At 47.1% G+C, this 18,859-nt stretch overlaps 2 protein-coding genes across 5 annotated transcripts in view; one reads left to right on the forward strand and one right to left on the reverse strand.

Annotated features, from left to right (window-relative positions):
* Positions 1 to 12,935, forward strand: part of LOC119176539 (uncharacterized) — a 104,588-nt gene extending 91,653 nt beyond the window's left edge. For all 4 annotated transcript variants that reach the window (XM_075889256.1, XM_037427884.2, XM_075889258.1 and 1 more), the window contains exons 3-6: positions 2,307 to 2,472; positions 3,557 to 3,655; positions 4,805 to 5,033; positions 10,940 to 12,935. In XM_075889256.1, the coding sequence (XP_075745371.1) occupies positions 2,307 to 2,472; positions 3,557 to 3,655; positions 4,805 to 5,033; positions 10,940 to 11,160 (715 nt within the window). In that variant the 3' untranslated portion in view covers positions 11,161 to 12,935. The remainder of the gene's footprint in view (positions 1 to 2,306; positions 2,473 to 3,556; positions 3,656 to 4,804; positions 5,034 to 10,939) is intronic.
* A 4,948-nt stretch (positions 12,936 to 17,883) lies between these two features.
* Positions 17,884 to 18,859, reverse strand: part of LOC119176531 (uncharacterized) — a 37,099-nt gene continuing 36,123 nt past the window's right edge. Inside the window, exon 18 of the mRNA XM_075889262.1 lies at positions 17,884 to 18,361. Within this exon, the coding sequence (XP_075745377.1) occupies positions 17,940 to 18,361 (422 nt within the window). The 3' untranslated portion in view covers positions 17,884 to 17,939. The remainder of the gene's footprint in view (positions 18,362 to 18,859) is intronic.

The raw sequence follows: 18,859 nt of genomic DNA on the forward strand, positions 1-18,859 counted from the left end.
TTACATTACTCGTTGCTTTTGTAGAATTCTCTGAAAATTTATTCAAACTATATACATTGCAAACTAGAGCTGACAGAAACCAATGACATCGCAATGCTCTTGTGCTTTAGAAGTAACGATATTACTCTGAACTAAGTTTTAACATCAAATACTCGTTGATCATGCATGCTTGAATAATTCTTCCTTGACAGAATAATAGTTTGGTGCAGGGGCCTTCGGAACACAGAACCCTGCCTCAATAAAAGCCCCCTCCTCAGGAGGGATAGTTCCTTCATTTTGCCTATACAGAACAAAGATGTGTTGTAAGAAATAACCATACGGCACCAACAGGACTCTCTCCTCCGGAGCTATACAGTTGACGATCGCATACAGATCCGACGAGCGTGTATCGAAGCGTGAAAAGTGCCCAGCTGTGTCGAACTTTAGTCCGTTAATGGGCCGATCTATTAACGCGATAGCGGGAGGGGGTCGCGAGAAATTTCAGACGTGCTTTTGTGCATTTTAAGGTGCGAGGAGAGCTTCTCCGCAACCGTTGAATAGTTCCCATAATCTTCAAGTACGTGCGGCACACTCTGTTTCCTGACAAATTAGCGATGGAGTCTTGTTCAAACACGTGCTTCGCTTTTTCTGTCTTTCACACACATTGTGGGTCATCAGCATATATAGGCGGGTGCAGGGTTCTAAATGAGGGGGACCAAGTTTCGCTTCATATACACCCCCCTCCCTCTAACACAACCCACTTCGTCGAGTCCAGAAGAAAGCAAGCTTCCCAATGGATACCAACGTGAAAATGAACTGATGACGCGCTTCTCACACTGTCCTGCCATTGGTCGCCAGCTTTCCAAGGGGTAGAACTAGTATCGGAAGTAAATGTAGGAAGTAAGTGTCGTGAGGAAAGGTCGGATGCAGTATCAGGGTTACCAGTCGCTATTGTCGTCAAAGCCCGCGGGGCCCCAACTAAGCCTGCAACTTGAAACAATGATGCGAGAGCTCCAACTTAGTATAGGAATCATCTTTGGAGCATCATTCGGCGCCCACATTACATGACTATAGAGATGGCGCCTCCCCCCTCCCCTGCTCCTTTACCACTACCGTTGTTCAGACGCCTGGGGACGTTCAGACGCCTTAAGCGCCAAAGCAAACATGCACTCACTGAAGAGCATCACCAAGTGCGCGTAATCATTAATAGCCTGGTTCTCACACTCTTGGATGACAGCTTCAGGAAAAAAAAAACAAACAGAACACGGTAACACCGCCGCGTCTCCGGCCTCGAGTTTTGTAGCCCGTCATCATTCGTTACGCTGTGTGTATTTGCGCTTCCAGCGAGTTTCGTACGGTTTCTTCGGCCAGACCAGCCGTGACGCCGTTCGCTTTATCACTTCCTCGCCTAGAGCTGCGACTCGGCTCATTAATCGCGCGCGCCACGTGCGCGCGATCTCTTAATGGGTCGCTCGGGGAGACACTTTTGAAATGCAGGTTAGGGATTTCAGAACTTCGGAAGGAGGACGCGAGTTAACATGGAGGAATGTGTAAGACTGGAGATGGTCACAACGTGAAAAAACACACAGATAAAACATTTCGGGAACACTTGCCGTAAAGGGAAAATGGAGGCAAGCGAAGCTTGACACGTTCAAACTACTTTTATTTTCTTGTTTATTAGCCCTCTTTATTATACCTGTTAAACTGTTAATTATCCTGTCTTGTATATTCATGTGTCGCCGTACAGTCAACGCTGCTGCCTAAAATTGGAACACAGCTAATGACCTACATGCGTTCATATCAAAAGAACAATGTAATGTGGCAACGTCAAGTTGACCGAATTTTCATATCAGAAATAGCTGATTGCCGATGACCCCATGATAGAGAGAGCATCATTTATTAGAAAACGGTGCTATGCAAATGCGCGTATAACCAGTGCACTTCTGGGGGTCGCTTTCTTTTATAAATTCGCCGGTGCCCTTTTTTTTTTTGCGTAGCGTCATCGAATTGCAGAAAGGTTTCTTGAAGGGCCAGTTGGTGTATACATGATACTGAAGGCTACAGCGCAAAACGGGACGGAGAAAGATTGAACTCACGACACAAGCACTGACGAACAACTGTGTGTAAATTTACACACTGTTGTTCATCAGACTGTTGTCCGTCAGCGCTTGTGTCGTGTGTTCGATCTTTCTCCGTCACGTTTTTGCATTGTTCCCCTCACAGTCATTGAATTCTGTGGTCCGTTGCAAGCTTCTCTGGGAAACTTCAACGGTGCACTGGCTTTTAACTACTATGATATACATCATCTCGCTCTCTCGTCTGCGCAGGCGCAAGGGCAAGCACGGCAAGAAGCAGCAGCACGAGAGCTCTGCGTGGGCGTCCGAGCGTAGCGAGCAGTCCCGTCATCAGGAGCAGCCGCAGCAAGATGGCGAGCAGTCGACCCAGAAGGGACTCGAGGCCACCAAGTCAGCTAAAAACAAGCAGCAATACAAGGTGACAGTCCTTTCCTTAGTTTCGCGAGAACGTGTGATTGGCGTAAACGGTGAAATTACCGCCTCCAACACACTCGCACCAAATGTGGGGGAATGTAAGCTTGGAGTGTTCAGGAGTATCACTACGCATAGCGAGTACGAAAGTTTGTGAATTGCCCGAGAGGCTCGTTTTCTGTTTTATAAGCTAATGAAAACGAGAGACAGTTAGGCTAATGAAAGCACGGGGAACATCGTTTGCAGTTTCTTAACTACCTTGGAATGATTCTCACTTGAATGTAAGTAAATCTATAGGCGTGCGCAGTTTTCCCCTTCAGAAGGGAGCGGGGACAAATGTTTGTCGGTCGCAGTGCCCCCTCCCCCTTTTACTATATATATATATATATATATATATATATATATATATATATATATATATATATATATATATAGAGAGAGAGAGAGAGAGAGAGAGAGAGAGAGAGAGAGAGACAATGTCACGCGAGTTTCTTATTTTCACTTTTGTGTGATTCGGTTCTCGCCCACAAATCCTGGGTCAAGAATGTTCGCGATCACGATTTGTAGATCGTTCTGTTACAATTGCCCGTTATGGACGCGAACACTCGAGATTGTTCCAAAGCTTGCGCGAAGAGCAGTGATGATTAGGCTGGAATATTCGACGACACATGCATAAATGATGTCGCCGCGCTTCGCCGCTTTTCAGTTGATCGCCGGCCGCCGACGCTCTGTTCGCCGCCCTCAGTGCCCGTGCGTTGCTGTAACCTGACATTCAGTTTCCTGGCCGCAAGGTCGGCCGAATAAAGTTTAATCTGAGCACCGAGTATGCTACCTTCGTCCATGTCGCAACCCCGTTACAATATCAATTTACGGGGCTGACTTTTTGCCCTCTCCACCATTCGCTTACATTCAGTTGACGCGAAGGTGATGTGCCGCCGTGCTTTAGTCATTTGACGGAGCCTCTCTGAACATCTTAGATTCTATTCGACTATAGAGGAAGTATCTTTTCCTACTTTTAAACGATGATTTCGGGAAGATGCAAATGCGCGCATTTACGACGTTCTCATCGTCTGCTATACGTCACCCTGCAGAACAAGCAAGCCGGCAAGGAGGCAGCAGTTGACGGCAAGGGCCGTAAACAACAGAAGCAAAAGGAGAAACTGGGCAAAGACCAAGCTGCAACGCAAGAGGTTCGTATACGTTTCGAACATAATATTACAGTTCGTCTCAATTTCTTTGCTACATAATTAAAGCAGCAAATTGTTTGATCGCCCCGCCGCGGTGGTCTAGAGGCTAAGGTACTCGGCTGCTGACCCGCACTGGGTCGCGGGATCGAATTCCGGCTGCGGCGGCTGCATTTTCGCCTCCGTCGAAAATGCTGTAGGCCCGTTTGCTCAGATTTGGGTGCACGTTAAAGAACCCCCAGGTGGTCGAAATTTCCGGAGCCCTTCACTACGGCGTCTCTCATAATCAAATGGTGGTTTTGGGACGTTAAACCCCACATATCAATCAATCAATAAAATTGATCCATCTTCCGTGCAGCAGTCGATTTTAATACGAAAGTTAAACACATCTTCCTTGAAATAGTAGCAGCTTTGTTGGACAAAAAGGAATACAAGTGGTTGAATTCGCGTATTTTCTAAATCGAAGAAAAACAAAATCCAGGCCGTTGTACTCGCTGAAGGTGGGTAATCAGCGGAGCTGACGGGCACGAAATCTTCTCTGAGGATCGACTGATTTGTGGCGTTTAACGTCCCAAAACCACCATATGATTATGAGAGACGCCTAGTGGAGGACTCCGGAAATTTTGACCACCTGGGGTTCTTTAACGTGCACCAAAATCTGAGCACACGAGCCTACAGCATTTCCGCCTCCGTCGGAAATGCAGCCGCCGCTGCCGGGATCGGATCCCGCGCTTGCGGGTCAGCAACCGAGTGCCTTAGACATGTAGACCACCACGGCGGGGCCTGAAGGAAGGGGTCGAGGCTGTTCGCCACGCGCTCAGTTGTTCGAGTTCGTATTGCTCACGATAGTACGTGCAGTGGCAGCCACGTCTGTGTATAGCGCGCGAGGAGCCGGTTCTTGCCCTGTGGGGTGGCACTTTGAGGCAGTCTCGCGTTCTGAAGCGGTATGTCAGGGGCATAGTGCAGCCAATAGTAGTGCTCAGCCCGAAGCTGCCCTCGAGATGGAGTCCTGCAGAGCGAAAAAAAAAAACGGCTTGTCGCGTGCTCAACACAGGTGTGGCCGCGGCGGCACATCTCTCTGTGAACGTCCGGTGATTTTGTTGAGATTGTCAGCCGTGTCTCGTTTTATGCTCAGTAATCGTTCTTATCTCGCAGAAGCAGTCGAAGTACGCCAAGAAGGTCGACAAAGTGAAGCAGGTGAAAGAGCCCAAGCTTCAAAAGGAAGCGCAGCTCCACAAGGAGTCTGCGCAGCAGCCGGAGCCGGCCAAATACCACAAGCAGGACGAACAGCCACAGCCCGCCGAGCAGCTTCAGCAAGCACCGAAGGACCTTTGTGCCGACAGTAGGAACCAGCAGCCAGGCTCCGCCACTAAGTGCCAAACAGGTACGTGAACTTAATTGTCAGCGTTTACTGAGTGTTTAGTTGTAGCACACTCAAACCGTGGCGTAACCAGGGGGCAGAACATCGCCCCGCCGCGGTGGTCTAGTGGCTAAGGTACTCGGCTACTGACGCGCAGGTCGCTGGATCGAGTGGCTGCATTTTCGATGGAGGAGAAAATGCTGTAGGCCCGTGTGCTCAGACTCGGGTGCACGTTAATGAATTAGTTTCCGGAGCCCTCCACTACGGCGTCTCTCATGTTCATGTGGTTGTTTTGGGACGTTAAACCCCGCGTATCAATCAACTCTCTGCCCTCCCCGAAATTTTTTATCTTTATTTTGTTGTATTTTGTTGTTTTTATCTCTATTTTGTTGTAAAAACTCTGTTTCATTGTTAATAGTTGACGGTCTAAAAATTAGTTCCTAAAGCAACTGTTCTTATTTCTTTTAATTAAAGCAGACACCTTCAAGTTTGGTGCAATAGTTCTATAACTAAATTCGTCTTTTCTTTGTTTTGTTTTATGTGTTGGGAGGAATTTTAGTTCATTATTTCATGCGAAGGCACATCCAGACCGGTTCAGTGGCTGGTGAATAATTATTATTATTATTATTATTATTATTATTATTATTATTATTATTATTATTATTATTATTATTATTATTATTATTATTATTATTATTATGAAAAATGGGTGCGCGTTGCCCCTACTACATAGGAAGATGGCACATAACGAGTTTCCCTTCCATGGCTCTATACCAGGGGTCGGTAACTAGTGCCCCGTGCAGTAGTATTATGCGGCCCCCCGTATGATGTCAACGCCTCCCCCCCCCCCTCTTTCTCTCATCGCTTCCTATCTGAAAGCATACATGACAGTTCCGGCCTAACATGGAATTCGCGCTCGAAACCTACATGCTTGATTGCAGCTTTGTCACATGCGCACTGAATGTAAACATGATTTGTAATACGGTTTCGCAAACTATTGTCATTTCGCCAAACTGTCTTCCTTTTACCTGCAAAGCCCCTCTGATTGGCTGTCTGCCCCATTTGTGTCTGCTTCATGCAACTTGGCCCTCCGCTTACAAGGCTGCCAACATCTGCTAAATATTCGAAATAAATAATGGATACTCTTACGTGGGGCTTCCGGTCATGATTCGGGCCGCTTCATCCTCGCCGAGCACTCGCCTTCAGACGTAGCACGAATTGCTTTAATCTTCAGAATAGCAAATAGTCGCAGTCTAATGCCTTCGGGACTTCTGAGGTGTGCTTATCTTGACATTGGCAACATCTAGCCTGTCTAAATGTGAACCAAGTATACCTTCGTCTCGGCAGGTTAATATATTATATCATATATTGGTATCGCTGATGCACTCCCCAACCATCTTCCCGGCATAGACACTCCGGAACTTCTATGCTTGCATTTTCAGTGTATACTTTTTTATGCTGCCGTACATCTGACAGCTCGTGTCATGCATTTTATGGAAGGCGCATAAACAGATGATGATGTGGTGTGTGTGTGTGTGTGTGTGTGTGTGTGTGTGTGTGTGTGTGTGTGTGTGTGTGTGTGTGTGTGTGAGGGGGGGGGACACAGAAATATAATGCGCGCAGCACATTTGTGTGTATATGCCCTTTTTTCTTTTTTTTCTTTTTTTACATATACATACAGAATCAGGAGGTCCCAAAGTACGAGACTGTCAGGGGGACCTCCTATAATTAGTGGCGTAGATAAAAGCTAACGGCAGCAAAAAGAAGCGAGCAAATTGATAACGCAATCAAAACAGAATGTTCTATACTAAAAAAGAAATATATATATCATAGTAGCATTATGCAAAGCTTAAAAATACCAATACAGAACTGTGAAGTGATGATGACGATAAATTTATTACAGGTGAATAAAAGATTCCTTTAACAATGTTTCCCATGTTGTTTAAAAGATCGCAGTGACCGATATGATTTAGTATGAAGAGGTATGTGATGTGATGTGAAGAGAGCTGTAAATCTGCCATAGTTCCATCTTATTTTAGGTAAAAAAAAGTTATTTTGCACCATGCACGTATTCATTCGATCAGGATCATTGACAATGTCTATGTATAATAAGCGGGTTTTGCTAAGTCGGCAGCACCAGTCTTCTTGTTTGTTTGTTTTTTTTTTTCGCTTCACGTAGGGGCTTGGCAGGGTATTTCTAAGAGTGCAGAAACGATTGCCAACTCGGAAGTACCATCAAAGCAATCACATCGCAGAGTGCTTTTTAAATGCGAATGCATTTGTTAGTCGGGCTATGTCAGGCGTACGTCGGGATCCGTCTACCGCCCTCTCCCATAGTAACAGCTGCGGGCGCGCGCGTCCCTAGCAACCGGAGCCCCTACCATGTCTCGCCGTTCGCTCTATCTTGCCTGCTCCCCACTTTCCCGTCCGCTCGCGCCACACTATCGACGGTTCGCTGGCTGGGCGCCTCTCAAGAACATCCGGAAATGTGTGCTCGAGACGCCGCTGTGAAACGCCAACGCTGAGGACGCAGTTTGTTTTGTTCATTTCATAGTATAATTAACCGTGCACGCTAGCTACTAGAGCTGGAAACGCATACCGCGTTTCTCGATACAGAAAAACGCCACGTGCGGCGAACGGCGCTATTGGCTGCATGGTCTAAGAAAAGAGACAGAAAGGAAGGCTGGGCGGTTATTCTTCTAACGCTGGGTTCTCAAGTGTTAAATGCTGCTATGGACCCTATGCATTCGCATTTCCTCACGATTCCCTTCGGGGAGGTGGGGCCATTTTTTTTTATTGCGATAGCAATTATATGGACAATCTCTGCTGGTTTTTTGCCGTCGTCGCTGCCACCGTCATTCACCGTATATGTATACGTATCTGCATATAATAACACTCAAGAAAGAAAAAAAAGCCGCACACGCTCGGCGCCCAGCTCGTCACGATACGCTGACACGTGCTTATCTCCCACGCGTACATCGTCCCATAAATTGGGGGGGGGGGGGGGGAGTAGATGCGTGTGTGCGCGCGCTTAGCCTTTGGTGGGGAGAAATAATGCGCTTTCGGCTTTAACCGGAACGGTTAGTTGCCGACCACACAAAGGTCACTTCCGTCGCTTCACAGGCCTAGTTTGGGAAAAGAGCGCGCATTTCGCACACAGCGAATTATAACATCTGAGACACTTGTCAGTTCGCGCTCATCTGTACCTGCGATTGTGTTTCGTGCATCGTTTTTGTTTAAACAGCCCGTTAAGTGGCGAGCGGTAAACGTTGTTAGTTCGCTCTCCTCCTGTGTCTGTTGTTTTCGTGTATCATTTGTGCATGAGCAGCGCGCTGCGTGTTTCGATCTGCTTGCCGTTCTCGGTGTTACATTTCAAGTTGTTTCTATCACATTCTTTCGTTCACCCTTGCGCTGAAACTGTGACTTTCTTTTACATCTATCTTTGGCACTTCTGCTCTATAGAGGAGGGCTGCTGGCTTTTTATTTACTTCTTTGTTTACGCGTTTGTTCACTTGAGCAGCTTCATTACCTTGACTTAGTCGCGTGTAATGTTTCTTTGTCGCGAGCATTAACGTCACATCGAGTATGCCCGCTATTCTTTAATATTGACTCAACCACCCTCCCCACCCCGAACAAAAATTCTGACTATGCCCCTGCTTTCGAAGGCTGCATAAATAGAGGATGTGTAGCCCGAAAAGCATGTCATTCAATGAGCTCTGAATCGGTAGCAGTGATATAATCGCTTAAGCTGGTTGACGTACTACGTGTAGAGTGAAAACAAAGTTGTGGTAACGATATGTCACGCTGGCGCCTGTCTTGCCACCGTGTTTGAGTACTTAGTCACGGTTAAGATCGGTGAATAAAGAAATGTGTTCGACGACAACGCTTATTATCCGATGTACTGTAAAAATATCCATTGCCCCTCGTGCCAGCTTATGGGCTAAGCCGCTGATCTCTGGGATGCGGGTTGGATTTCTGGTGATGGTGGCCGCATTGAGCTGGCTGTTGTAAGCAGCCCCCAGCAAGCACGGTGGGCCACAGAAATTCTGGTTTTGGCACTCAAATCCGGAAATTTTATTAACTTTTTAGCATATACCCTCGCAATTGTTGGATTTTTGTCCTAATTCAGTAACAAATAATGTTTTACTGGGCTACACAAAATTTCGACATTGTCATCACTAAATCCCGATCCGACTAATGTTGTCCAGGTCACAATCTCTGTGTGTGTTCATTTTGTCTGTCGTCGTCGTTGCGCCTTTCGTGCCACAGCAATGTCTACTCGCTTTGTTAATGGAGGCGAAAATGTCAGAAGGCGCGTGTACTTGTAGATTTAGGTGCGCGTTACAGCAACCCAAGTAGTCCACATTTCCGGTGCCCTGCACTACAGCGTCCCTCGTAGTCACATCGTGCTTTTGGGACGCAAAAACGCAACAACATGTACTACCATTACACGCTTTGCTTTAATGTCTAGGTTACGATCTCTTATTGAACTTTTTGAGTGGTAGTGGCCGTGTTGTGACTCGCGTCCGTAGGCACCATGCTGTCGCTGAGAAACGTAGCCGGGCAGCGCTCCCACGCCCGAACCCCAGTTCTCTCGGTACCAGCGTCCAGCGGCGGGGAGCGACAAAAGGATTAGAAGACGGTCCGTGAGCCAATGTCCGTACAAGCAATTCTTTCGGGCCGGCTTGTTTAGCGAAACGGCGAAGCAGACCGACCGCACAGGTCGTGTCTACGCTCCTTCGCTGCCACTCGCTCGCTGGATTCCGTGCCGACCGGTTGTGCCCTCGCGAGCTCCAGCGTCAGCGTAGCTCTGGCCGACTGGGCTCGCCGTACGTCATCTCCTGAGGTCGATCTCCGACGACAGCGTAGCTCTGACCGACTGGACTTTCTCTGCGCCATCTCCTGACGCCGACAAGAGCTCTTGCAAGTGGTGCCCCGTCCTCGGACTCCTGTGACCGTGTTTCCATCTTTCCTATCGTTCCTATCCCCTCAATGTGTCGTCGCTCTCTGGCTTACCTCATCTCTCTTTCTCTCTCTCTCTACACCTTTATTCCTATCCTTTTAATCCCTCCTCACCCCCATCCCTTGTGACCTACTGTTGAGGTGTCGCTCGCTGAAGCAGACAGTTACGGGGCTCATTTTCCTCTTCCTTTCTCTCTTAGAACCACTTTGTGTTGGCTGCCCTTCCTGGGAAAGACGGAAGAAGCAACCCAACCGCCAAATTGTTCCGGGAGAGAACCCCATTTCCCCTCTCCTCGGAGCATTGCGTCAAGAGGTGCAATAACTATTCGGTGGACAGTGTGTTACTGACTGATGCCCTGTGGGCGGTGTCTTGTGTGTGTGAGTAGCGTTCCACAATCAAGGAAAAGGAGCCCGACAGGGTTTATAACGACGCTGCAAAATGCGGGACGTTGCTCTGAACCGTGTAACGGTTCAACCACCACGCTCGTGGTTTGTGAAACCCCTAACCTTTCTATGCTGTAAATAAGTGTAAATAGTGCCATACACCTGTTTGTTTTTCGTATCCCCATCGTGTCAGCGTTCGTTTCCTCCACCCGAAGTTAAGCCACGCTACCACAAGAGACCGGGTCCGACGTAACCCTGACGTCTCAGCAACCCACGTCAGAGGGGACGTGTCGGGTAGACCCCGGTCCGCAACAACTGGTGATCAGCGCTGTTATTCGAAGCTACTACAGCGCTGAGATCCGCAACAGCCTATTCAATAGGCTAAGGCACCCCAGCTCACTTCTTGTTGTTTTTTTTCGCGCGTCTATTTCGCTCTTCGCTTTCTTTCCCATCTTTCTTCCCCATCCTCCCTTTCCTTCAATGCAGGGTAGCAAACCGGGTGCTCTGATTTCTCCCTGCCTTCCCTCATTTTATTATCTCTCTCTCTTGATTTAATGTTGTTCGCCCGCATCGGCATATTGCAGGTTCCCAGCAGGTCCCCGTGACGCAGGCTGCTGCCCCTGCTGCCGCCGGTGTAGGCCCCAGCCCAGTGTGCCCCCAATCGAAGACGTCGATGGGCCACGGCTGCGTACAGTCTTGCGCCTGTCCCGACACGGCTGTGTGCTTCGCCGCGACGGGCAACACCAGGGGCGTCTGCAAGCTCCCCGAGCCGGACGACCTGACCCGCGGTTCTTACCTTCCGTGAAACGCGAGGGACGCAGTTGCAGTCTTCCAGTGACGAGTCAGCTACCACTCCCCCCCCCCCCTTCTCTCTCAGTATTCTTCATTTCCCGTGATCCTTCTGTATTGGATGTGTACCCGTGGTCGTCTTCCCTCGCGTGCGCAGCATCGTCTTAAAGGGACACCTCAAGATAAAAACAATTTTTTCTAGTGTTAGTCGACTGTTTTTTCACGATTCGAAGATCACCACGCTTCTTGCTACGAGAAGACGCTCGGTACGCGGGAAAACGTTGCAAAGAAAATGCGGCTGGCGACGGCACCATGAAGCTCCCGCAGCAGTCGCCGCCTTGACGTCATGGATTTTTTGACGGGGTCTACCATGGCCCCCCGTCTGTCATCATCTTAACCAGTAAAAATGAAGCACGTTATCTTTTGAGGGAACCACAAATTTGAAATACAAACTTAAGAGAATTTCGTAATCAGACAGTGTGATCAAAATACGAAGAAATAAGGAACGGGAATCCGTGACGTAACCATCAAAGATTTCGTCAGGAAAGTTAAAAGTGATACTTCTGACATTGATTTTTGTATCAACTAATGGCGGTGAAATCAACGGCACTAGAGTATTCAGAGGGTAACCTATCAGCCTAAGAGAGAGAGAGGAGTAAACGTTTATTTTGAAACAGTGCCCCGAGCAATGCCCGGTGTCACCTAATATCAGCCTAAACTATATTATTATTTCTCTTTAGTGTCCCTTTAATCCTCGAGCATCAGCGCTTTTTTATTTTTTGTTTCTGTGACAACCAGAACACAGTTGAGGAGCCTGCTAACTTCGCTTTTTCTTCTCTCGCGTAATGTGGTAAAAGCTGTCGCTGCTGCACAGTTGTTAGATGCACCAATGACTTTTTTGCACACTTTAGCTGAGCCTTAGTTGTTGGCAGACACATTGCACCACGTTATCAGACCCGCGAGCATATACATATAGAAGTTGTGTCCCAATGCATCACAGCACTCATTTCATGCAGTACGTTACTATAGCGAATTGAGTGGAAGCACCAAATGATAGAGCTACATGTGCGAGTTTGTGTCGTACGTCTAATTCAAGTGTTAGAACGCTGCAGTGAATGATGCCTCCCGTAAAGGGAAGGTAGATTTGTATGAATATCTGTTGTAGACCAAGTGAAACAAGCCTTGTGAAGGAATGTTAATGGCGTAATTTCCTCAAACAAACTTCCTCTTTTTTTCCCTTCGAGCGTTTGATGGTAGCGTAGAACTGTTGTTACAGTTTGAGGAATAAAAACGAAAATACAGCCTGTTTTTACTTGACGCAGATTTAGCATGTAGAAACGAGATTACAGCACACCTTTTCTCTGATAACACAAAACAAGCACGAATTCTCTTACTTTTCTGTGATGGCTTCTGAAAGGTGATGATAGCATGCATGTATGGCTGTTGTTTAAGCTGTTCACAACATTGACGCGTCACCCAAAATATGATGTGGTTTAATGTGGTTCCTCCCTCACGATTTCGAGCTTCCAGCTATCACTACACATAGCTTAGACCAGAAACCACGCATTTATATTTGGCCGTCTGAGGATATACATACTACACATGTCAAAAACGTGTGTAACATTCGCAGCAAGTAGTCCTTGTTTAGCCCTCGTGACATCTCTTGTGGGCGATGGAGAGATCCAGGAGTGTTTTCTTGTACCATAGGTTGCACTGCACGTTTGAGTGTTCTCTCTCTTTATGACCATGTGTAAATATTATTTGTATGAATAAACTAAGATGTTGTTGTAACATGTTGCTTCCTTCTGTTCTTATAAAAAAGTAACAGGCTCGCTACAAGAGAGAAGCTATGAAAACGACAGCAACAAAGTAAAATGCCATCATGAAGTGGCTCCAGGGACGGGCACGGGGGGGTCTGGAGCTCCGCAAAATCATCGTCTGAGGAGGGGGGGGGGGTCTGGAGCTCCCCAAGATTACGAGCAGAACGTATATTTATATTCCCCGCCATCGCACCCACAATGCATGACTTCTCCACAATACAGACCCCGGTCGGTTGGCTTCACCGCAATTAACGTTGAAAACAAGCCGAAAAAGTTGAGGCCCTTATCAGCCTCGATAAGACCAAACTTTTGTCTGACGTCGCACCATGCGTTGATGGAGCTGACTGCGTGGTTTCTTTGGCTTCTGGGAACGATAGATACCGGATAAGCACTACGAATGTTTAAATTTCCGCCCTCGTACCCACAATACATGGCTTCTTCACAATACAAATTCCAGACAGTTGGCTTCACAGCAATGAACGCTGAAAACAAGCCAAAAAAGTTAGAGGCCCTTATCAGCCCCGATAACACCAAACTTTTGTGTGACGTGACACCATGCGTTGATGGAGTTGGCTGCGTGGTTGCTTTGGCTTCTGGAAACGACAGATAACGGATAAGCACACCGAATATTTAAATTTCCCGCCCTCGTATTTACAGTGCATGGCTTCTTCACAATACAGACCCCGGTCGGTTGGCTTCACAACAATGAATGCTGAAAACAAGTCGAAAAAGTTGAGGCCCTTATCAGCCACGATAAGACCAAACTTCTGTCTCACGTCACACCATGCGTTGATGGAGCTGACTGCGTGGTTGCTTTGGCATCTGGAAACGATACATATCGAATAAGCACAACGAATATTTAAATTTCCCGCCCTCGTATTTACAGTGCATGGCTTCTTCACAATACAGACCCCGGTCGGTTGGCTTCACAACAATGAATGCTGAAAACAAGACGAAAAAGTTGAGGCCCTTATCAGACCCGTTAAAACGAAACTTTTGTCTGATGTCACACCGTGCGTTGATGGAGCTGACTGCGTGGTTGCTTTGGCTTCTGGAAACGATAGATACCGGATAAACACGACGAATATTTAAATTTCCCGCCCTCGTGCCCAAAGTGCATGGCTTCTTCACAATACAGACCCCGGTCGGTTGGCTTCACAGCAATGAACGTCGAAAACTAGCCAAAAAAGTTGAGGCCCTTATCCTCCCCGATCAGACCTAACTTTTGTCTGACGTCACACGTACCATGCGTTGATGGAGCTAACCATGTGGTTGTTTTGGCTTCTGGGTACGATAGATACCAGATAAGCACAACAAATATTTATATTTTATTCTGCTCATTCACACCGAAGGCGGCGCGGCAAAGCGGTGAAGCGGGATTTCCGAAGCGGCGAGTGCGTGAACCTGGTCAGACCACACGCCTGAAGAGGCGGGGATTTCGCGCACGTGTTGCTATGACGTGTCAGTTGTTCTCCCAAACGTACACCCGCGCCACAGCGTGCCTCTGCTACGTGGCGCTCTGATTGGAGAGCTATCGCCCTTGCCGTCTGGCTTTTCTCCCGCGTTGCCGCTTTGGCCGCCCCGCCTTTGGTGTGAACGAGAGAGAAAATGTTTTTGACCGTTTTCGACATCTTTGCACGACGCACATTTTAAATTTCCCGCCGCCATATCCACTGCGTGGTGATCAACGCACAGAAGTTCATGAGGATAAGGAGAATTTTGTAGGTCTATTTGATAAAAGGTACTCTGCATAGATTAAATACGCCTAGGACATCGACGAACACCTCGTATATTCATTGCGAGACATTGCTATATAGACAACGGCTTGAAACCAGCATCATTCGGAGGCCTCTTAGGTGTAAGTATACACAGCCGATAGCAAGAACATCCTTTTTACGTCTTTCCCCTTTGAACACTGAACATACCGCTTTAGGCTTATGCTTGCAGGACGGTAAAGGCAAAAGGTAGTGTATACGTGTTCTGTGGTTGCACTAGCTACCGGCTATATACAGCCCTGCCAAAACGACCTCTGAATGGTGCCGGTTCAAAGCCGTTGTAAACACCGCTGCACAATGAATGTGCAACATGTACGTTGGTAGCCTCGGTGTAATTAATCTGTCTGATGATGAGAACAGCACGTTTAAGCAAACAAACCTTTGTGTGTCCCATCTCCTGGTGTTTCTGAGAGTCCTCGAGTGCGTGTTCAAAGCCACAAACACCCAGCTACGGATCTGAAAATTCCCCCGGTGGGTTGGCTTCACAGCAATTGACGCTGAAAACAAGTAAAAAAAGTTGGGGCCCTTATCAGCCCCGATAAGAATAAATTTTTGTATGACATCACACCTTGCTTCGATGGAGTTGACTGCGTGGTTGCTTTGGCTTCTGGGTACGATAGATCCCGGATAAGCATAAGGAATATTTAAATTTCTCGCCGCCGCACCTACAATGCAAGGCTTCTCCGCAATGCAGACCGTAAGAAAACGTTTTTGACCGTTTACGACATTTTTAGACGAAAGATATGCAGGATAGCACCACACATTCTAACTTTCTCGCCGCCATGTATGCATTGTGTAGCCTCCACGCAAAGAAGTTCATTAGGATAAGGGGTATTTAGAGGTTTGTTCGATAGAAGGCACTGTGCTCATTATCGCATAGATTAACTACGACCAGGCTGTACATCGGCTTAACCGATGTACATCCTGTCCTGTTGTAACTCTTCCACACGTCAACCTACGTAGGTTCCCGAGGCGCAATAAATCATTTGCGGCTCCCTGATGTCATAGGGGCGCACCACATGATATTAAAAAAAATCTACAGATTCCGTGTAACTTGGGCATCGATGTTATGTAAAGCATGCGGAGGGAAGGTGAGTGTGCTCAAATATTTTATCGGCCAGAGCGTTACGAAATGACGCTGCCGTAACAATAGGTACAAATTTTGTAAGCACAGACATATGTTAAGCAGTCGCATGTTTACTGTCGCATCACGATGCCACCAGAAACGTGAGTAATAGTAACACCACGAGCGATAAGCTAATATGCAGCGCTTGTGCCAGCGAGGATGGCGGCCCTGAACGCTGCAAGTTAAATGAGCTTCAGTGCGCTTCACTACAATTGTCGTTAACCCGACGTGGCGGCTGTATGATAGGACTACGTATGCACTGTTTGTAGGAATGAAATAGCACGAACATCACGGTCTACTTGAAAAGCAGTTGCGAGACCCGGCGTGGCTCTTTGGTAGAATGCTGGGGTTCGATTTCTGCTGGAACCCTGACATTTTTTCCTTACATTCGTCGGGTCAATGCAACCGATGTCAGCTTTTTCATAACGCTCATGCATTAAAATTACCCATGTATTCCCCGTTCCTGGGTAGAAATAGTTTCAATAACTTGTAGCACACACCAGTAGCACGTATACCTGTCCGCGGTTATGTGCCACTGCCCGGTGGGATTGTGACATTATTCACATCATGACTAGCGAGTCGTATTCGTCCAACCACATTACCCTTCCATACAGACGTAGGCGGCTAGACAGATAGATACGTAGATAGACACCAAATGTACTGACAGGACGCAAGGAAATTCTTCGCATTTAATTTACAAATCTCGTAAAGTATGCTTGCGTCTATTGCATCGAAGTTTGTACAAAGTACAAGCGCGCGCGTTTTGAATTCAGGTACCTGTGTGTTCAAAGCCGCCAGACAACTTCTAAAAGACGCTCCGCGATATTGTTTCATCTGAAATTTTGTACTATTGAAAATAATGGAAAAAAATGAACTCCGTATTTTCGAGAATTGGGGATTTATGGAAGATTTGCTAAACGCCGACTTCCCGCCAGGAATGTTGACTCCGAAAAACCTTCCATCCTTGTGAAAAAAATGAAGTGAAATAAAAAAAAGAAAACTGAGCAGCCGCATTGCACGATTTCTCAGGAACGGATGAGTTTTATGGTGGCGCGCGGAGTCGGCCCTCCTGCATACCTCATTGCATGGGCTGCATCATCAGTTCACGCACAGGGGATCACGAGTCTCTCCGTGCCTATATTGGATGGGATCCTACGTAACGACATTTTCTTTCCCAACTTCTTATTTGAACGCGAAGGTGTTTTAGCCGGGGTCCACCACGGCTCCTTACGTATTCCCGTCACGAATATGGCGTGGTGAAATGTTTAGTATGAGATTGCAAAAAAAAAAAAAGAGCGAAAAGCACTTTAACTGAGCGTCGAATCAGCAGCCTACCTCTCTCAGCCACTTCAGCTCCTTTTCGCCATTAGAAGGGAGGGCATGGCGCGATGGGTTCGCGCGCTTTATCTCGGGATATAGACGTTTTGCACCTCATGTTCTTCCACCGCAAGTTTGCTTCGAAGTTACAGTGGTTGAAGAAAGCACGAGGGTCACTTCGCTCGCCACCACGTTTACGAAAGGAGCACGCTGCTCACGCACTAAAATGTAAGAATTGTGACAAATGTTCCCGCTCGTCCTGTATGTATTTGTGCATTCGTTTCACGCATCTTCCCATTTGAGCAGCTGGCTTCAAGTGTCGAGATTTGACAGCTGTTTGTCCACGCTTGTACTGTGTATGCAGATTTCGTGCGCACTTTTTGCCTGAGGTGCGCGCTGCAAATTTTGACCTACCTGCCGTTCTTTGCGTAACGTAGCATTTTGTTGCTGCAGCATTCACTTCTTCACCCTTGCGGCGAAAGAATGCACAATAAATGCTCAACTACCTTTGTGAGGGTACGTTTCAGTTTCGTGATAGTATACCGATTCCTTAAAAAAGGGGGATAAGACACTTTTTTAGGCTGTACTCCACACTAAAAGTGTGCAGATGGTTCTTTACTCACCAACAGCTTGTGAAACGAAGAACATGACATACCATATAGAATGTGCTGGGTACGACAGGGCTCAGCACAGTCACGACCTTAAAATTAGGCCACCGACCTAAAATCTTTAATACACAGCTCCACCTTTTTGCCCTTCAGTCTGCAGTGGGAAACTTTTTCCTCTTCGGTTTCCGGACTGTCTTTCCAGGGCCGTCCTTCTTCTGGAATGAGCTCTTCTTCGACTGCACCTTCTCGGGCTGGCTCTGGGGCTTTCTGCTTTGTCCAGCTTCGTGTTCCTTGCTGCCGTAGTCAGGCTTCTCCGATTTATTCTGCGGTTTATCCCTGCTGGCCTGTAGCTTCTGCAGCTTCTTCTTTTTCTTCATTTTGAGGTTCTTTCTCCTGTTCTTGCCCTTCTTGATTTGGACTGCTGGAGAGGAGGTGGAGGAAAGTTTGTCAGAAGTTGGGTCGTTTTTTTCCAACCTAGCTTTCTTCTTTGCGGGTTCCGAATCGGACTCTTTGCTTGAAGCAGCTTTTTTGGACTCCACGTCTTTGTCTTGTTCCTTTTCTTCTGTGATGGCTGAAATGAGAGAAAAAAAAATTAGCAGCCCTTCCCCTACTGAGTAAACGAGAGGCAAAAGATGCTTGATGTGTGCATGTACCTGACCTACAAGTATATCTTTTTTTTTTTCTATTTATCACACTGCGCAATACCTTTTCCTAAATTTTTTTTCCTTCCTCTATGCTGAGAATCGAACGTTCACCCAGGTGCTTAGCAGCACAACATTGACATCTGCTGCTACAGGTGATAACAGCCATACACCTCCCTGTCCTTTCTCGTTCCTTCCTCTTCCTTACATTTGTATCGAGGAAAGAATTGCTGCAGCGTGAAATGACAAGCGACTTCAGTAAATGATTGGATTGTGCATGCCTGAAACAGCTGATCACAGACAAGAGAGAGGGCATCCGCTGCTGCAAATAGCACATACAGATATGCACGTGACCAATGCACTTTTGAGGGCCTCATATCTCTACACTCACCAGGTATTTCACCTACTATGCCCCCACCATTGTCACC

Source organism: Rhipicephalus microplus, chromosome 3 (assembly GCF_043290135.1).
Source record: "Rhipicephalus microplus isolate Deutch F79 chromosome 3, USDA_Rmic, whole genome shotgun sequence".
Classification (NCBI taxonomy): domain Eukaryota; kingdom Metazoa; phylum Arthropoda; class Arachnida; order Ixodida; family Ixodidae; genus Rhipicephalus; species Rhipicephalus microplus.